The 23,991-nt window shown below is 47.2% G+C and overlaps 9 protein-coding genes across 9 annotated transcripts; 5 read left to right on the forward strand and 4 right to left on the reverse strand.

The window, feature by feature from the left end:
* Positions 1-146: 146 nt before the first annotated feature.
* On the reverse strand, positions 147-1,058 carry N7478_007844 (aromatic alcohol reductase; the record flags this gene model as incomplete). Its single annotated transcript, XM_056924058.1, has 1 exon — positions 147-1,058. The coding sequence occupies one exon, from the start codon at positions 1,056-1,058 to the stop codon at positions 147-149; it is 912 nt and encodes a 303-aa protein (XP_056776784.1).
* Positions 1,059-2,429: 1,371 nt separating this feature from the next.
* Positions 2,430-2,612, reverse strand: N7478_007845 (uncharacterized protein; the record flags this gene model as incomplete). Its single annotated transcript, XM_056924059.1, has 1 exon — positions 2,430-2,612. One exon carries the CDS (start codon positions 2,610-2,612, stop codon positions 2,430-2,432), a length of 183 nt encoding a protein of 60 aa, XP_056776785.1.
* A 2,513-nt stretch (positions 2,613-5,125) lies between these two features.
* N7478_007846 (uncharacterized protein) lies at positions 5,126-6,307 on the forward strand (the record flags this gene model as incomplete). Its single annotated transcript, XM_056924060.1, has 1 exon — positions 5,126-6,307. One exon carries the CDS (start codon positions 5,126-5,128, stop codon positions 6,305-6,307), a length of 1,182 nt encoding a protein of 393 aa, XP_056776786.1.
* Positions 6,308-9,030: 2,723 nt separating this feature from the next.
* N7478_007847 (homeobox domain-containing protein) lies at positions 9,031-10,991 on the forward strand (the record flags this gene model as incomplete). Its single annotated transcript, XM_056924061.1, has 3 exons — positions 9,031-9,347; positions 9,410-9,612; positions 9,682-10,991. 3 exons carry the CDS (start codon positions 9,031-9,033, stop codon positions 10,989-10,991), a joined length of 1,830 nt encoding a protein of 609 aa, XP_056776787.1.
* Positions 10,992-12,302: 1,311 nt separating this feature from the next.
* Positions 12,303-13,064, reverse strand: N7478_007848 (phosphatidylglycerophosphatase; the record flags this gene model as incomplete). Its single annotated transcript, XM_056924062.1, has 1 exon — positions 12,303-13,064. The coding sequence occupies one exon, from the start codon at positions 13,062-13,064 to the stop codon at positions 12,303-12,305; it is 762 nt and encodes a 253-aa protein (XP_056776788.1).
* Positions 13,065-13,459: 395 nt separating this feature from the next.
* N7478_007849 (putative small nuclear ribonucleoprotein SmD3) lies at positions 13,460-14,192 on the forward strand (the record flags this gene model as incomplete). Its single annotated transcript, XM_056924063.1, has 4 exons — positions 13,460-13,516; positions 13,637-13,697; positions 13,825-13,954; positions 14,087-14,192. The coding sequence occupies 4 exons, from the start codon at positions 13,460-13,462 to the stop codon at positions 14,190-14,192; spliced, it is 354 nt and encodes a 117-aa protein (XP_056776789.1).
* Positions 14,193-14,808: 616 nt separating this feature from the next.
* On the forward strand, positions 14,809-16,259 carry N7478_007850 (adaptin-binding domain-containing protein; the record flags this gene model as incomplete). Its single annotated transcript, XM_056924064.1, has 3 exons — positions 14,809-15,700; positions 15,793-16,122; positions 16,180-16,259. The coding sequence occupies 3 exons, from the start codon at positions 14,809-14,811 to the stop codon at positions 16,257-16,259; spliced, it is 1,302 nt and encodes a 433-aa protein (XP_056776790.1).
* A 282-nt stretch (positions 16,260-16,541) lies between these two features.
* Positions 16,542-17,300, reverse strand: N7478_007851 (protein tyrosine phosphatase-like domain-containing protein; the record flags this gene model as incomplete). Its single annotated transcript, XM_056924065.1, has 2 exons — positions 16,542-16,615; positions 16,676-17,300. 2 exons carry the CDS (start codon positions 17,298-17,300, stop codon positions 16,542-16,544), a joined length of 699 nt encoding a protein of 232 aa, XP_056776791.1.
* A 4,468-nt stretch (positions 17,301-21,768) lies between these two features.
* On the forward strand, positions 21,769-22,529 carry N7478_007852 (Hpt domain-containing protein; the record flags this gene model as incomplete). Its single annotated transcript, XM_056924066.1, has 3 exons — positions 21,769-21,804; positions 21,864-22,030; positions 22,106-22,529. The coding sequence occupies 3 exons, from the start codon at positions 21,769-21,771 to the stop codon at positions 22,527-22,529; spliced, it is 627 nt and encodes a 208-aa protein (XP_056776792.1).
* Between the last annotated feature and the right edge of the window lie 1,462 nt (positions 22,530-23,991).

Below are 23,991 nucleotides of genomic sequence, written 5' to 3' on the forward strand. Positions count from 1 at the left end.
CCCGGATGAAAATTTAATTACATGAATGACAAGACTTTCCCCAATATTTCTTTGACAGACGCTTCCAGTAATCAAAAGTACGTTGAATCCCTCGGTCAATGGATAGCTGAGAACTCGGAATGATTTCTTGACAAATTGGCATGCTTTCAAGCAACAATGGCCTTGATGATTTCTTCCACGTCGTTCTCATTGTATGGTTTCAGGCCCACAACATTGTTATCCAAACCAGGTGTTTGCTCGTTCAGGTCGGCGCCATAAGCAGATCCACCGAAAATCGCAACCTTCAAGAATCCCGGAACAAAGACACCAGGATTTGGCTGCTCCTTGCTCAATTCAGCATACATAGCGGTATTCAGATCCGAGATGCTTTCTTCTTTTCTCGTCCACTTCGACCCAGTAACCTTTTCCAAGATACTCAACAACTTGTTCTGTGTCAAATTGACACCCTCAACGAAGATTGCCCGATTCTTCGTCTGTCCAGGATTCTTCAAAATTCCGACAACAACGGTTCCAAGGTCAGATAAGCAAGTAGTCGAAAACTTATTGTCGCCGCCATCATAAATGGTCATATCCCGATTCTTAACATCACAAAGCAGCCCACCGGCTAAACAGAAATCAAAGAGTGGATTATGAATGACCAATGAATAGGATAAGCTGGGGTGTTCTGCTGCTTTTTGGGCAAGCAATTTCTGGAACGCAATCTTGCCCTGGAAGATTGGGATCTGCGACGTCTTTTGAATGTACGTATTTGCGCCAAATTCACTGGGTATGAATCTGGAGACACCAGCGTCGATAGCTGCATCGAGAAGCACAGGCTGCGCATCAAGGCCTGGGCCATTCAAAACGGAGACCACGGCATTGATGTCCTGGAGAGCGAAAACAAGGCTCTCGTGTGATGCATAGTCGACTGTTACTGTCTTCACGGGGGTTGTGAAAGAGGACTTTTTCCCGTCCCGAACAAGAACCGTGACCTCGAATCCAGATGAGACGAGTGATTTAATTATGGGCTTTCCCAGTGAGCCAGAACCTCCGGCAATCGCAACAGTTTTGATCGTCATTTTTTTACGGCGGGGATGAAGTTGTGGTATTCAGACGGAACGTTCCGAAATTCTCGGGAATGTGTGTCTGGTAAGCGAATCTGGTATATTCATGTTCCTTGTCGTTCAGCTTAACTTCGTCCCAATTTCGAAGTTTGCAATGTTTATTTTCCCGACTTTACGCAAAATCCTGCTCCATTGTCAAACAAACTAGGAAAACGCGTCTTTGCTGCCCATGTTTTTCTGTTCTACTGAGAAGCAATTCGTCTTGTTAGAATGCCCGTGCGCCAGCCGACAACGACATTAAGCCAGCAGTTAAATAATGAGGAGACACTCAAGTTAAAGTGGCAAAGCTTGTGAAAGCATTTGATGGTCGACTGGATGTATCAGAGACCAAAAATGAATTGAAACGGACAGTAATTTCATTGTCCACAATTGGTGTTTCGCGAATTAGTGTAGGGTCCGCTGTCCAGCTTGTAGTATTGGGAAGGACAAGGAAAGTTGCTTATAAGCTTCCTATATCTCAGGAAGATATAGACTAATTAATTCATGTATTTTCAAAGGGATCGCACAGAATCCTATAGATGCTCGAAAATGGGCTTAATTACATTGCGCATATAATACAAACTTGAAGGAGTCCCATCTTGGTTTATTATGTTTTAGATATTCGATATCAAGATTATTTAAGGTATCACCACTGGGTAGTCAACCCTTTAAAAAAGGGTCTATGGAAGATTTGTGTCAATATTCACTGACCCGGTCAAGGTAATCATCCTAGGCGTAAACGGAATGCCACATAAAAGGTGGCCCATCACCTGACAGGCTGGACGCATCGAGGTTATTGGAATTTTTAGCTTCATTTTCAGTAGTGAGAGGAGCTGGGGAACGTGCATGAAACGGGGATCGATGACAGAACTCAAGTTATTCACAAGAACAGGCATCGTACTTCGGCATAGTCAAGGGGTACGGAGCAAGAACCACTTCCAACTCCACTTCCAGGTCTTTGAATCTACTCTTCCAAGATCTCAGCTCGGAGCGCAACTAAGAGTCGTTCTGGCCATCCTCGATTGTGTCTGGAATCTGGCAATCAATTTCGCGTCGCTGGGGTAAAGCCCCACGCTTCATGGACTCATAAAGGGTTGAAATTGGTAGAGGAGCTCCCTCTTGGTGTCTTAGTGTCAGTTTCTGGAGAGATAGTGGTAAAGCTTCACTCAATCCAGCGATTGCCTCTGCCCAAATGCCGCGGACAACAGAGTAGGGTGTGACTGTCAAACTTTTGAGGCCGGCCAGGCGAGTAAGATTGATTCAGGCCTATGTCCCTCAGTAGATATCAAGGTCAAGCGACTGTATATGTTGGCCGTGGTAGAAGACTAGTGCGGTTTCAAAAAGTATTTATTCATCATTTCCACGGTCTGGTGCCTCGGAATAACTAGAGCCTCTCAGCGTTAAGCTCCTCAAGTCATCCGGGTCTCCCATGATCTCTATGAGGCCGTCGATAAAATCAAATAGACAGTTCAAAATCAACAGTTCTTCAAGAAAATCCATGAAGCCTTCAGATGTAGCAATAGTATCCATTGTGTAATACCTGGCACCAGTGATGGAAACTTCTTTAAGCGGCGATACTCGTAAAATTGAGTCGTTGAAGATTCCTAATTGACTTGTGAAGCTTTGGACCGAATCGGTTCCAATGTGGCCTGTTTCATGTGAGCAACAATTTACGTGAAAGTTATCTCAGTACTTATGAGCTTACGTGTGCGTAGAGCAGCGGGTGATTCAAGATCTAAATAGGTATTGCAAAAGAATTTTCGGCCCGACAGATCGGAGGCTACTACATACTTCATCGCCGTCTCATGACCTCGGTCGACCGCCACCAAAGGATCCCATCCAATTTCATAGGGATCTACCCATGTACAGGGAGGACCATATAGCTATTCTTCTTCTTCGAGAATCTTTTTCAACGGCCCGATGAGCAGATCCCAAACCTTCCCCTTATCGATGTGCAGGGACATGTACATATTATAAAGCAATTTCTCTGCATCTTTCAACCAGGGTCCCTTGTACGGTCAGTAATTTGGTCTCATGATAAGATTTCCCAAGTTTCCCAGTGTCAAAATTTCTTCATAGAACGGATCGGAATAGCTCACAAAGTCCATGAATCCCATATCAGCATCATGGCGAACTTCCATGATGAGAGCTTTCAAGTCCGGTCGAGGTTTTCACTTTTCTGCTTATGGCTACGATTTCTCGCATCAGGAATCTTGGATCTTGTTGCGTGTGTCTCACTTGAGATAAATAATACTCGAGTTGCGTGATTGACTCATTCCACGAGCTTGGTGATGGTTTTGCCGTTCTCAAAGCAGTTGGGCGTTTGTACTCAACGCTAATGATCTTGATTGGTGTTCTTCTAATCGGTGTAGAAATATGGATGTTGGAACGCCTTTGTGTTTGCGGCGTAATATATTCTTCTTGCTTTTTTGAGAAGTCTTGTTGAATCGGAAAAAATTAGGAAAGGGCGTTCTGCCAAAGTGATCTATTGTCACTTTACGCGGATACTATAGAAAGAGTCAGTATGTGTATTCTGAGTTCCACTCACTGTCGACATATTTAGATTTGCGGGAGCTGGAAAGGCCGAATAGAAGTAACTGTAGATATGCCTTGTTGTAAGACGTCACTCGTTTTGGTTAGTCGTAGAGTGTAAGAGCTTGATTTGAAGAACACGAAGGTTATAGCAAGCCTAAGTGCATTTTCTCTTGTATGAGGCGAGCAGGTTGATAAATGGAGTGATGTATCGCTCCGTGGAAACATTAACAGGTTTGGGTAAGCCTGCTGATATGCTGGGGACTTTTTTCCTCTCGAAGATATTGAATGATCATCCACCAAAGCTCCATGGGGAACACTAGTGGACGGTCTGGCATTTTCGAAGTGTCCATGGCAACTACCAGTCGAGCAAATGCAAAAGAAACAAATATAACGAAAGCGCTGTTTACGAGGTGGGCGAGGCAGACGGTACGGCGGTAAAGGCGCCGGCCTGACCGGTTGTTCCGATTCAAAGGGGTGAAAGATGCCTTGAATCGAGCACCTGAATGAGCAAGTTAAAGGATAGGGCCATCTGAGTTAGTATAGAATGACAACAAAGGGCTTTGAATGACTGCCAGTGGCATGGCAACTTGATAGTATTCACCTGTTGTAGGAGCCTAGTAGGTAATGGTTGTAGAACTTTGACAATCTAGTATCCGAGTCTAGGGGAACAGAGAGAGAGGAACTTGAAGAAAAAACACCTTAGAATAGCCTTCAATTTATACCCAGGTGGTGAGTCGCGTATCACATGGAGATTGTACATATCCCTGTGTCTACTATCACTGACGCTTCAGCCTGGTGGAGGCAGCCTGGGGCTATCTAAGCACATGTGCACGACTGAATAGTAGTACCTATCAGGTATTTAGAATTAAACTCCACAATCGATTTCTTTATGGCTTTGTAATTACTCCACTTTGATTCCAAAGTGAAAGAAGACTCGGAGAGAGCCTTCTTTGTTGGCTAGATACTACATCATGTGACTACATGATGTCGCGATAAGCGGGGAACCGAAGACCCCTCGACGCTTCCACAGACCCAACGACAGACTATTGTGGACAAATATTATTATACATTGCTGACCGTACACACGGAATGCCCCGAGGGGAGCCCTTATCGAGATCGCGTAACGGTATCAGCATATTTCCCACCTCGAATATGAAATAATACTAACGAACACGACAGGGTGCCTTCAGTGTCGAAAAAGGCACAACAAATGTGACGAGAAAAGACCTTCCTGCTCTTTCTGTTCTTCGAGGGGGATTGATTGCCAATGGCCTTCGGGATTAAAATGGGTTCGGCGAAACCAGCCTACCGTGTCGAGGCATCGGCCTCGGAACAGAGAAACCAGACTTGAAGATAATGCGCAATTACTCATATTGCCTCCATCACCATTTGGAAATGGACTTTTTGATTGTGAAGAAGAGAAGCTAGCATGGGAATACTGTACGAAATCTGCGATTGACTATCTTCTTCACGCTGGTACGTTTTAGCTAACTTACTATACGCTAGACATGAGGCTGGTTGCATGCAATGTGCCAGCGTTGGACGGGCCGGATAACCCGTACCGTCATTTATCTTTCGCAGCTCTGTCCTCACCTATATTGCTTGAGACAATTGTATGCATAGCCACTGAGCATATGCTTAACTTTGGCATGGGAAGTGTCTCCCTTGCCGCCCAACGCCAGCAGCGAATGCTTCGCACATTAGGCCAAAATCTTCAGCTGATAGGCCGTCCAAATACGACTGAAACAAGAAGCATCGCGCCGAGGAACATAACACACTCGGATCAAGAAGCCTTGCTCACAGCAGTTGTGTTACAGGGAGTTGTTGTTGCCCAGTCGAAGGATGGTGTTTTAGAGCCTCATGTGCGATGTGCGTCGTTTCTCATGGAGACATTGGACTACTTCCGACACATACCGTTCACTGATATTATGCGGATGACCGTGCAGCGATATGCTATGGTTGATCTTATGCTAGCTTTCTCCAGACAACGACGTCCTTATGCGCCACGGAACTTCTTGCTACATCATCCCGACTCCGAAAAATGGGATCATTCAGAGCCGTCTTTCCATAAAATGACTGGCTGCCCCCAGCCATTAATGTGCTTCTTGGTGCGGATCGCACATCTTGCCTGCGACGTGGAAAAATGTATAGATGAGAACAGTTCAATAGATAGCCAGTTAAGCGATGCGTATCAACTGGAAAGTGAACTCCGTGCGTGGGGATCACACTACCCAGCGGTTCTTCCAGACGACTGCACACGCCCACCCTTGGACATTTTGACGGAGTGTTTCTACTGGACCTCTCACCTTTTACTTGCACGTCGCGTCTTCCGTGATCCAACCTGTTCTCCACGTGTTCAGCATTTAGCACATACTTGCTTTGGACTGATGGATCAGTTATCAACGGGATGCGGCCCTGATTCATCTCTTCCGCAGCCCTTTTACCTCGCTGCGCGGGAGGCAGTCACCCACAAAGATCGGGAATGGGCCCGAAACAAGCACGAGTCTATGACGGCGTATTATCGAGAACAACAAAGGAATATGGCGATGCACTTGACGGAGCAAGTATGGGAAATTACGGATCGGGCTAAGAACATTAGTCTGGCTGGGTTGCATACGGACTTGGCTGTTTCGCATGCAGACGAGCAGATCAAGATGCTCGATGAGCAGTCTTGTCTCTTCATTTTTTGATTGAGAATTCAGTCCAGGTAGTAAGGAGGCGTCCCGACAATGCAATTGGGTTCGTCAGTTGCCGGTTGCCTGTTCATCAAAGCCTGAGGTTGTAAATAAACACGAAGTACTTGGACCGATCTTGGAATCATTCCAATGTTGTAGTTGAACCTGCGTCTTCATTGTAACCGTTGTACAATCAGCACAGCTTGGCCGGGTCTGCAAAATCTCTGGTTCAAATGTGGATCCATCTGATACATACTACGTAGTGCTTCAGTTCTCATGCTCGCATTTCACGGTGTCGGGATATGTCCATGCGCTAAGCCTAATTAGGAAAGCAACCAGAAGCCCCGTTTTTATCCCCAAAAATAGCGTGCGGTGGATTTTACCGTGACCAGAGAACAGGATTGACCCCTGGATCCAGAAGAAAAAAAAGCGAAGAGAAAAAAAAAGATAATGATAGAACCTTTCCCAAAGTCAGGTCACTTAGGTGTGACCAACCATGGTCGCACATATGTGGCTTTCCCTGACAACTAGGATAATCTTCAAATTCGACTATTAGCCCATATGCACTGACAGAGTTACTACCTGATGTTTCGGCATCCCCAATGTGATCGGATACTACGGAAGCACAGGCGCACGGGGATTCAAGTGCGACGTGCGCGACAGGCGAAGAAAATGAAAAGAACTTTTCTCCAGTCCACTTGACGGCGACTCTCGGACGGGTCGGTCCAATGGAGACACTGCAGAGAAAGCGCGCACGGAACATTTTCCAAGGAAGCTCATGACTGGGCCGACTGTCAGTCAAGGACAAGGATCAGGAAGGGGGGTTTATCATAGCCTTGCAGGCCGGAACAGAACTCTGTACCATTGTCCAACACTCTGGCTGTGTTGGTCTGGAATGACCTGTCAATGGGCCCGAGGCCAATCACAAGAGTAGAAACGGCGGGTACCTGAATTGTCGCTTTGGCAGTGACAGGCCATTCAGCAACTCGGACGACGTGGGTCTTAGACTTCAAGTGCGCGGCGATTGGTGGAGAGTTCTAACTGTAGCCCCTGGACCGTGGATAACCAACAGTGGCGCTAACTGGAGCCGTGGCTGAAATGTTCTCGAATCAGGGGCAGATGGGGGTTTCCCAAAGAACTGGACTCTGCACGTTCTATTGAAACTATTGAGCACTAAGAATTGGAGGAAACCCGGAGTCCGAGACAACATTTATTGTTTGCCGATAGCAATTGTGGTTTTCTGGACGCCATCGTGTCTTCTCTCTCTGTAGATGTGAAATTCGTATTTGGCTTTCGCCAGGAACGACCTGTTGAGTTGTCACGAGCAGCCGGTGTTTCAGATCCCCGCGGATCTCACGTGGTGGTTGCCGTTCGGCGGCATTTGGCGACGATCAGGGCATTTGGGTTCTGGTTTGCTTGAGAGTGGATAGACACAAGATGGTCCCCGAGTTTTCCTGGGGTTCTTCGGTCCTCACAAACGCCACAAGACTCCATCATTGCAGTCTGTCAACCACCTAGACCATAACATTCCTTGGTTCAGGATCGTCGGTAAGCCCCGTCGTACAGCACACAATGGCAAGAGTGGGACAAGTTGTTTGTACAAATGGGCCGAGTAAGGAGAGCGCAAGCGCATGCGAAAACCCCTCTTCAGGGAAGAGGCTCAGAGTCAATCAGATCGCACCGTCTAGAATTTGATTTTGGCTGAACATGCAGGCCAACGCAGGGGCCAAACAGTCACACTATGGGAGTTCCGGTTGTCTTCCCCCCCTCCCCCTTTTCCATTATTGCCATTCAGTGTAAAAATTGAGAAGAAAGAAAGGAACGAGTATTATAGAATATTAAGTCGATAGAAAATCAAGAATACCCCATGTATAGCCATATAAAAGAAATAGAAATCCATCGAGACCCATGAGGCGCGCGGTCGGAAGCGACACGGGCCCCACGAGGTATAGGGAGAGAGAGAAAGAGAGTTGTGGTTCCTGTTCCTGGTTCCCGGCGTAGTAAGCATCTCCTTTCCACTTCCTTCCTGACTTCTTCCTCTTCTTCCCCAGTGTGTGTCTTCCAATTTTTCCATTCTTTTCTTTTTACGAGGTCGTTCGTTTCATTCTTTCACGACGATCCTATATCGCTCTTTCTGCTTGACCATCTCCATTCGTTTCCTCGAACGGCTTTTTTCTTCCCTTCGAAGACCCCGTTCCCAGTTGATCGACTCAACCTGGGTATTGCGATTATTCCCCCCCCCCCCCCCTCCCCAGCCCGACTCCAACGTCCAAGACTCGATATATCGGGTCGATCTGGGAATAGTCCCTTGCCCTTCTATCTGTGCTGCATAGGCCAGCCTTTTTTATTCATATACTTTCCTTTGCTCAGGACGCCTCTGCGACGCGCCCTTACTACCCAACCCCCTCCGTTTCTGACGTGGATGCTATCGATCGCGATTTGATCTCATCCCTACGCCAGCGCGCATTCATTCGTTTCATTTTTGACTTCCTTCTCTCGCGCTTGAAGCTGCTTCGAGAGAAAAAAAAACAACTACACTCTTCATTTGGAAAGACTATCAATCATTTTTCAACACTCACCCCTCTTCACCTGTCGGCCGGATCGTCACGCATCGAATCTTTTTTTGTAGAAAAGAAAGGAAACATTTACGCAACAAGTTTATACGAAACCGCTCAGAATATATATATCGTTCGATACTTGCATTTCGTGCATCGATTTCTGTCGAGCGCATAACAAAGATGTCATTGAGTGAAACCCCCGACCCGTCAGCGGGTGCGCCCACGACGGGATCTTCTGCATCCCCGACATCCAGCCCTTCCCCTTCGGCCTCGAGTGGTACAGGACCTTCCTCGTCCGCCTCACGTCGGCCGCCTCGGAAAAGCACCTTGACCCAGCAACAGAAAAACAACAAACGCCAACGTGCAACCCAGGATCAACTTGTCACCCTCGAGGTGGAATTCAATAAGAACCCGACTCCCACTGCTGCGACCCGCGAGCGAATTGCTTCAGATATCAACATGACGGAACGCTCGGTTCAGATCTGGTTTCAGAACCGGTAGGTTTTTTTTTTCAACGGCATGTTTTGGATTGAGAACCGTACTGATGAGCGGAATCTAGCCGTGCCAAAATCAAGATGCTCGCTAAGAAGAGCATTGAAACTGGTGAGGGCTGTGACTCGATCCCCGAGTCAATGCGCCACTATCTTGCAATGCAATTCGATCCCAGCAAGCCTGGAACCCGTGATCCCTTTGGACGTTCATCCTCGGGATACGGGGCTCCTGGTATGTATGCGAACGAGTCTAATGCGTCAGGCAAAGTTGGTATGTCACCAGCTGATACTTAATTATCGATTCTGCATGGAAGGGTTTGCTAATTATCTATTTTCACAGTCATCTCGCATTTCACTTGTCGATCTTTGACTATCGGAAGCTGGCGACGAATTGGACAGAACGCGATGGATCTAGTAATCTTTTACTCGCCCGACAAGGCGTGTATGACATACTACATCAACAACGACTCAGCAGGCTATAAGATTGAATACCCATTTGCCCACATCAAAAATATCACACTAGAAACTGGAGACCCGAATCCAGGGCCGAATGGCCAGCCACCTCGACCCGGTGGCTTGGTAGTGGAGCTCAACCGACCTCCTATGTTTTACATGGACTCCTCAAACTCAGGAGGCTTTTATCAATGCGGTGATTTTACTGAGGAGCAACAAGCAAGTCAGATTATGGTTCATCACCTGGGAGGCCATCCCAAGGTTCTGAGTGTTCAGCTTGCTAAACTTGTGTCCTTGGAATCTTTTCAAAACCGCCTGGCTTATGGTAGCAACAATAACAACAATAACAACTTTGCTGTTCCCGGTGCGATGTCCCCGCCTTTTATCCAGCGCCCTGCTTCTCAACCAAACCACTTTGCGCCGCCTGCCTACATGAACCTCTACCAAGATCACAATTACTTGAGCTTCAACATGCCTGCTGCCCGTGGGCATAAGCGTCAGCGCAGTCGGTCTGTGCCAGCAGCGGTCGACATTTCTGCGCTACAAGCCCCTATGACTTCATTCCACATGCCCCAGACTCCAGCTTCGTATAACAACCCTGCTGATTCTGGCATTTACGCCCCGGTTCCTCAATCTGCGCATGCTCTTCCCACCGACCTGCGCATTGATACTGAAGGCTATGGACTGGATTTCCGGACTAACCCCATGTCTGCCACGACGGCTGGATCGCCTTCTGATTTCGCCAGCCCCTCAATGTTCAGCAGCGCCGCACAAGGTGACTCGACCCCTGTCGCTAGCATGCCGCCTCAGTTTAACGTGCCCCAATTCGTTTCAACGGGGCCGTCTGATTCATCAACTGTCGGGTCGCACACAGCATCGCCTTACTCTGGCGTTAGCCCGGCTGACCCTATGATTGCAAACCACTCGCCTCCCTTATCCAACATGTCTCACTCTACATCAGACATGTACGGCTTCTCCCACGATCAGCAGTCAGGGTTTGTCGAGGATGGGCTTTCAATGAATGAGATGTACCCAAAGCACAATGTCAACTATGGCATCTCGCATGAAGGCCCAAGCTTTGAGTTGCCAATGCACGGCATGTCCGGCCACGGTTCTCCAGGTCTGGGTGATTACACCCACAGCATGGTCAATCTTGATGAGATCAATTCTCAAGGCCTGCCTTCCGGGGGACCTTGAGGCTCAATTGAATTGGCTCAATAAATCTATTTTTTGGTGTTACTTTTGATGTTTCACGGCCTTTGGGGTGCTTGTGGCGCATGGTTGGATGGGCATCTCGGAAAATTCTTGTTGCTCTGGATTTGGTTGGTCAGTTTCGGCATGTGTATTTGACATGCTATCTTGATTTCACGATATCCTTCGAGTAACTTCCACGTATCGCTGGCGATGGCCGGGAAAAAACAATTCCGATTGAACTCGTTGCTTGTTTCTGTTTTCTTTTTCTTTTTTCTTCTTGCGTGACATATATCCCTTCTGTCTTGTGCGTTGTTTTGTATTAATACCCTTTCTATTCTGGGGCCGGTCCTGAAGCGATTTTTGATTCACTGCTTCTTTATCCTCATCTTTGATGGATTCCTGGATGTTCCGGTTGAATCCTGATTATATTTTCTCATCTCTTCTTTTTCTACCCCGTGTCATCATTCCTAGTGTTTTGCATCTGATATGTTGATCAGGGTCTTTTTTTACGTGGTTATGCCAAACAGACCGACTCGGAGGAGACACCCCTCTCAACCCCAATTTTTCTTTTCTTTTTTCATTGTCTGTGTTTGAGGTTCTTGTGTTATCGGAGACGAGGGCTTGGTCTTCCAAAGATTGGTTAGAACTTTGTCCGCGTCTTCTTGCAGACGAAGACCACTGCCCTCGTCACGAGTTTGGAGTCAGTCTTCGCACACAATGTCTTGTCAACACCTGAATGTGTATGGTATATAACTGGCTTTCCACCTCGTGACCCTGTTTCAAAGTTGAGATATTCTTTACTCAGGCGGTTTACGGGGTGGATATGGCGCTGATCAGGCAGTAAACGAATGTGTGAGATTGACGCTAGACTCCGAATCAACTATCGACTCTTTTATCTGTTCCTTGAAATTATTGTAAATCCATGGTCTTTAGACCATACGCTAAGCTCCCAAGCCATAGAAATCCATAATGATAAGAGGAGCCGTCTGCCATCCGGCCTGAGAACTTGAATCCCAAGATTCCCTCCATACTTAGTATGTAGCCGCTTGTAGTATGACTTGCACATTTCGTTGTTTGGAGTATTGCCATTCGAGTCCTCTATTTCAAAATATGACGGCAATATCTATGCGTATACATATCCTTCTCTTTTATCTTCAGCCCCAGATTCCTGATCTGCGAGACAGCCCTGAGGTTATTAGTAGTATGCACGTCTATATCCAGCTATGTCTTATACATCCATATACCCTGATAAAATTACACAAAGTTCAGCCCTAAAACACCAGGCTCTACATTCCGAATCAAACAAATAGCATATCACTCCCATCCCCTCGGCGCAGGCGCCTGAAGCCCCTTCTTCTCCCTCAAATACTTCTCAATCCAAACCTCCATCTTCTCCAACAGATTCCTCTCCGGCTTCCCCTCCTCACCAACCTCAAACACTCCCTCCTTACACCAAACACTCCAAGACCCCATCATGCCCGCCATGATAACATCCGTACCCAACCGATCACCCACAACCGCAATCTCATTCGGCGAACTAATCACCTCCCTCTCCCGGAACCATTTCACTACCTCATCTCCACAGAATGGCTTCTTCTCCGTTCCAGCAGGTAACCTGAAGACAGGAATCTGGAGATGCGAAAGCTGTGTTTCTAACGAGGTAACCTCCGAGTCGTAGTTTGGGTGGCTTCCGGCGCGATTGGAAACGATAAGGATTGAGTGTGGGTTCTTGGTGAGGTTGAATGGACTTGTTGGGGAGTTGCGGAGGGCGGCGAGCTTGTCGAGTATTTTGGAGGGGAGGGTGGTTGTTTTAGGTGGGCAGAGGGTGTTATCTTTGTCTAGGACTAGGGCGCGAATTGATGGGGTTCGAGGTTGTTGTTTCTTTTCTGGCGTTGTGGTTGTGGTTTTGGCTTGGTTTGAGGGGGGAGATGAATTGGTAAGGTGGGGACCAAGGTCTTCAGGAAGATGTGTGAATGTCGGGATGGTAAGATGTGGAAGAAACTGAGAAGGTTGTTTGAGGAGCGTTTGGACAGCGTAGTTGAAGCCGCGGAGGTTGGAGTTCGGTGAACCAGCCATAGTGGTGGCGTAGTAGATATAGTAGACGAGAATTAATTTGAAATTAAGATTTCGATTTTAATTTAAATTGCGATAACAGCAGCTTTTCCAATAGTTGTTTCGCGTTGCTATTGCCTGGAAGTGGTTGTGGGTGGACGGAGTAGTTGTTGTAGAAGTGCAGTTTGAAGGAAGAAAAGCCCAAAGCGGAAAGGAGGAAGCTTGCCGCAAAACTCACTTCGCGACCTCCGCCATCCCATCTCTGTCCCACTATTTAGTCAACCATACCACCGCGCCGCTACTTAATCGGCCTTTTTACACACTCGAACCGACCGGCATATTGCGATTGTCGTCGTCGCACCCGTTAATTATCCGTCTTTAATCGATTCCCCTCCCTCCACACCGCACATTCCTTCAATATGGGCAAGCTGACTAGCACCATCGGCATCCCGATCAAGCTCCTCAACGAAGCACAGGTTCGTCGCTATCGTTCTTCCTAGATATTTCAACTGGCTGGATGGGCTCTCTTCCCGGCTTAGAGATACCATGTGGTTAGGACATGCGAGGAGTTCCAGCGGCTAATGTTATTCTTTCAGGGCCATGTCGTGACATTGGAGATCACATCGGGCGTCGTCTACCGGGGGAAGCTGTTGGAAGGTGCGTAAATTGAGATCTATATTGTTCAATGGAGCTGGAGAGTCAGGCTGGATCTTCGCTGAGATGGCGGCTTCGTCTTAAATGCTCTAATGTTGAAAATCACCGCTGACCGGTTTTGTCGTTACAGCTGAGGACAACATGAACGTCCAACTTAAGGATATCACCGTTACCGCTCGCGATGGTCGTGTCTCGCATCTTGACCAGGTTTACATTCGTGGAAGCCATGTGCGATTCTTCATTGTTCCAGACATGCTGAGGTACGTTTGATTTGGCACTTTCAGCCATTCGTCCCAGATTTGAGGACTTTAACCTAGAAAATTATCTCTACTAAGTCCCAGATGCATACATATCATTCTTGCACCGGCATTTACTAATTGTTCTCTCTGTAGGAATGCTCCCATGTTCCGCTCACGAGGCCAGCGTGGGCGCGGTGTCGGTTTGGCCCGTGGTAAGGCTACCGTGCAGCGTGCGCGTGGCCAGCAGCGCGGTCGGTAAATCATCGAGGAAAGATAAGATAGTATAGGAGCGCAGTTTTCAAGACCGGGCGGATTCTAGTGGTTGGCGTTCGTCCTTTGTGTTTTCTTCGGTTCGTTATGGGAAAAAAAAAATTCAGGCTTTCTTTCCATTTTGCTAGGTCTGGAATCGTCGGCATTTGTCTTAGGACTAGTGTATCTTCAATACGGATATGAATGAATACCTGGCGCACATAGTGCATCCTGATTACTCTGGCTTGTTGAGGGGAGCTAGTAGAGTAAGAAGCTTTCTATAATGCTGTGGCAAGTTATAGCACTGGTAGAATCTTGCTAAAAGTAGAGCAGGGCTCAATTATTTAGATGATTGGCACCTATAGTACGGCGTTTTCAAATATGCTACATGCCAGAAATCAATTTGAAGTTGAGATGGATCGATACTAGCTCTGGCGCACGACGCGATCTCCGCAATATTTCCTTCTATGCGGGGTGATCACCTTCCAGCTTCTTCACATATCAACCTCCAACCTAAGCCATTGCAATCCCATAACAATCCAATAATTCAACATACGCCCAACTCCATACATCCGACTCGATCCGATAAAATAAGAACAGAAAGTCAACAACACAACCATAACGCCATGGCCGCATCGGCCACCCTCGCGAACCCCTCCAAAACCCAGGCGAAACAAATCGCTAACCCACGCCGGCTTCTCATCCTCTCCCCACCATACCAGTCAACCTCTATAATTCCTCAATTCCTACACTCTCTTACCGGTGTTCCGGTTGAAAATCCTCCTCAAGCTGGATCCGCGCAAGCCTCGCAAGATGCTACCCCCGATGACCCCGGTTCCGATACCCCTCACACATCGCAGACGTCGTTTGCGGGGTATACGACGCATAGTCCTCTGCGGCTAGATACGAAATATTACACTGCTGATGTTCCTGTTTGGGTTGATGAGGTACCTCTTCTTGTAGAGGGGGATTCGCAATCTACAGAGTCAGGGTCAGAGTCTAAGAGTGCGCCTGCGGAAAAGACTGAGCGGGGAACTGGTGCTGGTGCTGCGCAATGGCGCGCTGAGTTTATGAGCGATGAAGCCCAGATTGTTCGAGATGCCGTTGGTGCTTTGATGGTTTGTGTGACAAATCCTGGGGCCGAGGAGCGTACTTCTACAGAACCAGGTTCTAGACCTGATGTTCTTGCTTTGCGGGATTTTATGCGTGATATTGGTGATGTGAAAGGGTGTATTGATGAGGAGCGTGGGGGTGTGGGAGATGTACCTGGTGTGTTTGTTCTAGTTGGTGCTGTTAAGAGTGGGATTCCTGAATCCAAGTCTACGTCCACCGCTGGCATTGGCGAGCCTGATGAATTGAGACTTGGACTTGATGAGGGCTTGGACGGGGTAGAAGATGAGCCGTTCTCGGCGGGGTGGTGGGAGGACCAGTTGTTTGATTGCGGGTTAGTTGGGTGGGAGGTTATTGAGTGGGATCCTAGGATGGATGGTGGTGAGAAGACGAGGAATAAATATGGAGGTATGTTCTTCTCTTTTACTTCCGAACCAGGCTGCGAATAGATGATGGTTTGTCTGCTGGATATACTGGTGATTGATACTGATTTCCTACAGAGTATGAGGGTATGCCGCGTATCAAGGAAGTCCTCGAGACGCACGACTGGACAGCATCGGGAGACTTGGGTGCCCTTGAAGATCAGGATCCCGATTTCGGATTCGATGATGAAGATGATCTGGAGAGTGAACTTCTAGGCTTTGGTAGATCCTCACATACCCGAGGTTTCGGACAGGAGGTTCAAGAGTTAGAGCGTGAGATGTTAGGTTTGCGCATGGCGATTGAACGTGGTGGAGGAGATGGCGAGGAAGACGACGCCGAAGATGACGGTGAAGAAGTCAAGGTTGAGTCTATGGAAGCGCTTATGATGCGTGTGCAGGCCATACGAGGTACGTTGGATATGAGACTGTCTGGGGCTCGTTTTGTACTAACTCGTTGAATGCTAGATATGGGAGCAGATTTGCCGGAGAACGAGCGGAAGAAATTCGCTGCCAAGGCTGTTAATGATCTTATGCGTGACTTATAGAAATGTAAATCTCAATCTTGACAACTGGTATATTGTATGGTTATTCAAATAGAATTGAAGATACATGTGTACGGGTATGCGCATTTATATGATGTGTCAAGTATTATTCTCCATTTGAAGATACTATTTTTATCATTCCATTGACCCAGCAAGCTGGAAATGATAATTCTATACAACTAAAAGGCATTTCTCGGAATTGAAATCAAAAACCGAACGTCCATCCCCGTTAGTTTTTAGCTTTGAAAGCTCACAACAAACCTCCATCAAGTCCACCCAATACACCTAATCAGCACGTTGCTTACCCCGCATAACCTTTCGGCGCTGAGCAATCATATGCGTGTAAAGGATATAAGAACCTTCAATCCATAATTAGCAAACAACCCTCTTCACAAGCCTCAAGAAACAAAGCAACATACCAGGTACATAAATAGCCAACACAGCAACAAGACCCCAGTAAAGCAACGGACTAACATCCCCAGCCACACCAAGCGAAAGGTAAACAAGCGCACACTCGCTCGAGATACCAACAGGATATAACACATAGAAGGTATTATACCTTAACCAAGTCCAGAACTTCGGAACCTGATTCCCAGAAAGCGTAATAGCGAAGAACCCATAACGAATTATTTCTGTGATTCCCCACGCGCTAACACAACCTAGATACGCATAGTCGCCCAGCTGAGTAGTGTTTCCGCCTACAATCTGTCCGCCGAAGGGAACCATAATGCCCCAGACGAGGAGGAGACGACTAGCAACTTGCATTGCTGTTGTGAGGAAGGGGGCGCGGACAAGACCTGTCAGACTGTGGAGGACTTCTAGGATGGCGAGCGATTGGGTACCGAGGAGGTAGGGGGTGAATGTTTGAGGGAAGATGGTGTGTAGGTTGTTTGGGAGGGCAGGGGCTAAGAGGGAGATTGTGTATAGGACGCAGAAACTCCATGTTAGGAGATTTGTGGTGTTGTAGGCGAATAGGTAGGCTCTTGTTAGACCTGATGGGCCGGAGGAGCGTGGTTTGCTCGCGGTTGAGCTTGAGGCGGGCATGGTGATGGTTATTTTCTCTTCTTTTTTCTCTTTGGTGGTAGTGATTGTTTAGACTGGGTGTATGGGTGGAATTGAGAAGCGCTGAAGCAAGTCGGATACCAATTGCGCTGGTCGCGAAGGTGTTGGTTGCTTTGGGGATCAAAATTGTTGAATGTTGAATCTCGTGGTCCAAATCGCGTTGGACCTCGGGTGGTTACTAAGCGGATTCTGGAAGATCGTTCGAACATTGAAGGTTAGTTCATAGTGGGGTTTATTGACTGTCCCCGATCTCTCCAAATCTCAGTTCTCCAAGATATCAGGTGTCTTTTTTTCATTTTCTTTGGGCCCGATCAACCGATCCCGTCTTGCAAATCGGGAATTTCCAGTTGTCAAATCATGACTAGTCTAGCCTCGCATTGCTAGGTTTTTTTCGCAGCCGAAAATATCCCGTGCAGGGATTGGACCGGTCAGACCTCGAGACTATCATATTTTAGTCCGGTACGGGAGTCTAGCAAACAAGTACTCATTATCCACTAATAGAGTTTTTATATATGTTCGCGAAACATTCCCAAGTCAGGTGCTGTTCTTTCTTTGATGATTCGTGGAGATGGTTGCCGCTACTGGGGTAGCTTTGAGTCGAGTGCATGCAGCGGTAACCAAGCGGAAAGCTTCCTGGGTGGCATTTTGGGACTAGTAGACTTGAAGACTAGTACTGGTGTCTATGCCAACACCACTGCACGCCAATGCATGGAAATAACATCTGCAATAGGCGAAGGGCCACCATAGACAGGTTAGTACGGCTAAATGTTTGTCATTCGGTATTACTAGTTTAAAATCTTGGTGTTTCTGGTCTAAAAAAGCAAATACTGCATTAGTGTACTCTGAGTGGGCCCCAATTCGGGCATCGACTGCGGTTGATGCTATTATATGATGTGGATGAATTATTAGCATACTGCGTACTTCAAACTCCGATCCCTAAACTTCATGAACTAAATCATGAACAAATTTTCTGGACGTGAGCCTGAGGAGAAAAATAGTGCACTCGAGGAACTTATACTCCGTGATCTGCTCACACCTCAGTTATCACGGGCGTCGAGATTGAACGTGGGCACAGTTTGATATGCCTGATTAGGCTTTATTTGCCGGGACCAAACCAAGTTGGGCCATGTACGACCAAACTGGCAGAAATCAATACTGTTGTGTACCATTCACCCTTTTGAACGGACACCGACAGTCATACAGGCTTATGCAACGTGATATCATGATGAGTTGGTGATGCCGACTTGCATGTTCATATGTAGTGTCTTGGATCAAAGTACGGAGTGCTTGGGGAGAGTACTCCGCATATTCATACATCTGCATCTTACATAGACTACCGAACAGTGTAAACCTAAGCACCCACGCCCGCTTAGTCTCCGTTGCCAAGCCCTCGCGTAACTAATACGTAAGGATAGCGGTACCGGCCCTGAAGCACCTTCAAGCCGAAATGACATCAGAGGCTGCACGGGCTGAATATGAAGCTCCACCGTGATGTCATGGCTGGCAGAGTATAGTATGATTGGCTGATGCTTCTCGGCACCAACCACTTCACACCCAAAACCCCCAGAAAGCCACCAGAGGCAGAAATGCCCCTCCACCTGCTATATAAACAAAAGATGCGACGACGCTTCGCGCGTGGGTTGGCACGGTTAGTTTGGATAGGATTCTGACTTCCCTGGACCCCCTCGATACCTTCAATTGAAGGTGAACGTCTTCATCCGGGGTGGGTTGGGTTGGGAGTCTACTACAGTGACGGTATTCCTAGGTCCATTTGTTTTTTTTTCTGCCCACCCAACGTCGTCATCGGTGACAGCATGGTCACTTTTGTCTTACTACTAGTCGGCGAACTCCTGGCCCCCCAACCACCTTTACCCCCGCTCTCTTTACGGCCTCTCACTTACGGATTCAAACCGGTGCGTCAGATGGAATTCCATGCAACATAGCACCGACACTTGGAGATGGAAGGGGTGGGAAACAAGGGTATTTTTGGGGTGGTTAGGACACATGGTCGCGGTCCCCGAGGGCCCAGACCATACCTCATCCGGGATTCTTACTTGGTTTTGCTGTCCAATGCGCCGGGGACAAGGCTGTTTTGCTGCTGTACGAAAAAAAAAAAAGAAAAAAGGGAATGGTACTTGGGAAAAAAGAGAATCGGAGTTAACACTACAGAAAGACCCGGCTGATTCTCACACTACTGACTGGGCCCCTTCCCCCCCCCCCCACTCCCCCCAAGTACTAAATTTTGGTCAAAAATTTCGTTACTCCCGTCTCACTTTTTCCACGGTTCTTCACCAATATCTTTTTCTTTTCCCCTTGGAATCGGGCATGCCAGATACAGGTGGAGATGCCATGCAGACATGGTGGGTTAGTTAATCTGGAATTCAGCTCTGGAAAGGGAAAAGGCCAACGAATTAACCCATGTGTGCGGCTCGGAAAAGGGCAAACCAAGTCGGTCATTATCATGACCAGTGACGTGCCAGGAGCTGGGATCGGCACAGCGATGATGTCGTTGTGCGGCTGCACTTACTGCTGCCAGATCTTACTCTTCTCCACCCCGTCAATTTGGGCAAAATCGTCCATTAGAACCAAGAACGATTTGTAAACCAACTACTGTAGAATATTCGGTGATGTTTCTTATCATGCGTTGTTTTTTACATGCTAGCTCTACTAGTCTCCACTTTGGCCGTGGTTTTACCTTTTTTTGGGGGGGTACAAGGCAGAGACTATGTATGTACTGTATCCTTGCGGGCCAAAATAGCAGGAGATGATCTCATACCGTTGCTCGGCTCTGGGTGGAGCGAGGGCCCGGGCTTTTCGTGGTTTCACACGACGATGGAGTCCAGATGACCAGATGAGAAAATTGAAAAATATGACAATATGACAAAGTGTTATCCAATCTGCGTTTGGGAAATGGGGTGGAAAAACCTGGCTATACCCCCGGTTGAAGGGATGACAGAAAGGATTCGGAGTATCAGGATCGAACTCTGCTTGGTGGGGGAAAGATGCAGGTGAGTTAGTAGTTTGGCAGGGCTGGAAAATTAGTGATTCAAGAGACCTACCACAATGTAGTAGGTAGGATTGTTAGAATGAAGGTATGAGGAATGGGTATCGGGAATAGAAAGTGGAAGGTTGGAGGTTGTATAGTAGATATAGAAGCCTCTATGCATAAGAGCATTATCAAACGGGCCTTTCTATAATTATAATTATAATTAAAATAATCCATATTATTATGATTGATTGAATGTTCCTGTTCTTCATTTCCGATAGATTGCACGGGAAATGGTGCACCTCCACTCGTTCCTCCCACTGGACTTCTCAGTTTACCCACCCAAACGTTTCTCCGCCCTTTTTCTCGCTAACCTTCTTTCCTCCTTCTCCCCTCGTGTCCTCTTTGCTACCGGGTGTAAACTCCTTCCTTGCGCCCAAAGCCCAATTTAATCTTCACGAAATTGATTGCCTCGACAAATTTGAGAGGTAGAACAGATTCCCAGATCCGAATCTCAGAAACAAAAGGTGGGATGAAGCCAAACCCCCCTCGGAGTTGCCCCTCCTTTTTTTAGCCCATGTAGCCTGGGCATCAAATTCTCCTACACGCGTTACCCGATTGATCTCTGTTATTTTGGGCATATCTTTTTTGATTCTTTTTTTTTTTTTTTTTTTCTTTTTTTTAAATTAATTATTTGATATTATTGTTGTTTCCCCTCTCTCTCTCCATTTGTCTTTTATCTCTTGCCCCTGTCGCGTTTGCTCGGTGTGGGACCCCTACGCACCTTCTTACAGTGCCGTGCAGGTTATATGGGTGAATCGACCCAGGGTTTATGTATTCTGCCTTTTTTCCCTCTTCGATCTCCCTCGTCTCCTGTCCCTCCTCACCCCTGTCCCCCGCTCGGCTTGCGGTATCGCACAGTAAGCTTTGTTCTTGTTCTGTTCTGCTTCTTAGTCGTTGCCGCCTTTTCAAACACCCCAGCCCACTTCCACATCAACCCCACCGTACAGATGATCTGGTTCACGCGATCTGTGGCTTTGAATCCCTGTCCTCGTGCATGCACCTAGATTCAACACCCGTTGTTTCCATTTTATCTGTTCTCCCCCTAGCCTTCGTCCTTCATACTGTCTCGATCTATAATTCCAGGCCTGTTGCTTTCTAAAGGCAAGGACTCCCCGCTAGTTGAAATCGCGTGTCATTTCAGGAATGAGGTTGTAATCGGGATATGTGACTTTCCTTGTGACTTCGGCGTGACTCATTTGCATCCATCTTGCCTTTTCGTGTCGATCAGAAATCATCACCTTGATCGGACATGTGAGCTGACTCTGATTGATAGGCCCGTCGAGTCCGGAATTAAGAACGGCAGTCAGATCGGCGAAGTGTTTGATCTTATTCTGAAAAGCCAACCGGTGGACTTGAGATTGATCTCATCTTTTACGAATATTTCTCCCACACATTTCAGAAATGGCCCCCATCGATCCTAAGAAGGCCGCCGCGCCTGTGAGTATTATCCAATGCGCCACTTTCATAAGGTCGTGACTGACATCCTCGATCAAAAGAAGGAGGCCCCGCCTACCCTTGAGGATAACAGTGACATCATCGACGCATCGACATTTGAACAGATCCTGGAGATGGACGATGATGACGACCGTGATTTCAGCCAGGGTATTGTCTACGGTTTCTTTGAGCAGGCTGAACAGACATTTAAGAAAATGGAGAAGGCTATGTAAGTAATTCGCATCAGACTTGATTGCTGAATCCCCGGGGCATCTCAGTGAATATGATCTAATTCCCTCACTAGCGAGGACAAGGATCTGTCGGAACTTTCATCTCTTGGTCACTTTTTGAAGGGATCATCGGCCACTTTGGGTCTCACCAACGTCAAGGATGGATGTGAAAAGATTCAGCACTTTGGAGCTGGGAAGGACGAGACGGGCACAACAGATCAGCCCGATGATAAGATTTCTCTCGACAACATCGACAAGACCGTGAAAGAAGTTAAGGTCGCATACGCCAAGGTAGAGCGATTCCTGCGCCGATACTACGGCGAACAACTTCCAGCCGAGGAAGAAAAGGACGACAAAGAGGCCGAGAAGGCCGAGAAGGAAGAGAAGGAAGAGAAGGAAGAGAAGGAAGAGAAGGTCGAGAAGAAGGACGAAAAGACCACCGAGAAGAAAGATGAGAAGAAGGAAGATACCAAGGAAGAAGAGCCTAAGAAAAAATAAGCTTGATATCTCTTAAATTGGTTCTTTTCTGTCCACCCCCCATCCTACCCCCACCCTTTTTTTTTTTTTTTTTTTCTTTAGCGATGGATGGAGCATTGCAATGGCCTGATTTTGCTTCTTCGTGTATGGTTTCTGGCTTTCTTGACGTACATACAATTACTACCCCTACACCTTTGCTCCAGCTTGATCTGGGCCAGGCACTTGCATGGACAATACGTCCACAAGTCAGGGAGGGATCACGACAGTGTGTTTCCCCACAGCTGAGGGAACTGAAGAGTATCGAGATACGGAAATCCGAGTGCTCCTTTCTGGCTACGTTTCTTGCATTTTCATCTAATTAGCTTGATAAGCGTTTCCATGCTCCGCGGGAAAGAAGAAGACTGAGAGAATTCGCTTGTACCTCGTAAGCTTGGAATGTTGGAACATCTATATTCAGTCAACTAGTTCAGTCTTGAGAGCACGCGACCTCCGGCGCTAGTAGGATGCGGCTCTGCAGAGATATTCAATCTTCATTCAGGGTATATTGTAGTTCCTTTCAGGGGATTAGCGTCGAATAGACTGGCATAATAAGAACGCCCGGTCCACAATCCTGAGCCTCCAATTATGGCCATTGGCGCCTCCGAAACCTTCCTTCAGCCACATGCGTGAGACTGGGGACGGTTCGATAAGCTTGAATTAACGGCCCGACGTTCTCAACCTTGGGAGCTTGAGCTGGGATCGTGGCAATTTTATTATTTTGATTAAGTATCTCTTGTATTCCATGTTTAGTACATAAATATCAAATAAAAATTTGAGCTATCCAATTAAAATCTCTTCATTGTTCGAGATACACTAAATCGATGAATATGAACGCACGAGGGAGAAGATCCACTCTACATAGCAGGTATGTATACCCACCAACTGGCATCCTGTCTCAAATTCGACCTAACGATTATCATCTCACCTTGATATATTCGAACAAATAAGTTCCACCAAGCTGCGAATCTACCCAAAAAACGTCTAACATCCAAACACACTCCTTGAATCCCATCAACTACCTCACCTCTACTCCCGTGATCCCTTGAACCCCAACCAAAACACCCAACACAAAAAGAAGAAACAAGAAGCAAAACTGAAAGCAACAAGTCCAGAGCCGCACAAACGCACATCTCCATAGTAATCGTGGCACTCATTAAACCGGGGTACCGATGCCTCCCGAGGCTCGCTGCATCATGAACCCGGTCCGGTCCGCACTGATTTAAAACCGGACAACGGGAACCTGCATCCCGTGCTGATTCTGGTTGGCTGCCTCATGTAATTCTCGCTTTGGTTAATGGCGCGCTCGGGATGACTGGCGCTGGGACTCCTTCTGTATTGGGTTCATGTTTGTTTATCTAGGGTCGTTGTATGTTCTTTCGGCAGATGAGAGATCGTTACTCCAGATTAATAATAAAGATAGTAGGTACCATGATTGAACGATGTT

The sequence above is a fragment of the Penicillium angulare genome (assembly GCF_028827245.1).
Source record: "Penicillium angulare strain IBT 27051 chromosome Unknown utg000005l_segment0_segment0, whole genome shotgun sequence".
NCBI classification, from domain to species: Eukaryota; Fungi; Ascomycota; class Eurotiomycetes; order Eurotiales; family Aspergillaceae; genus Penicillium; species Penicillium angulare.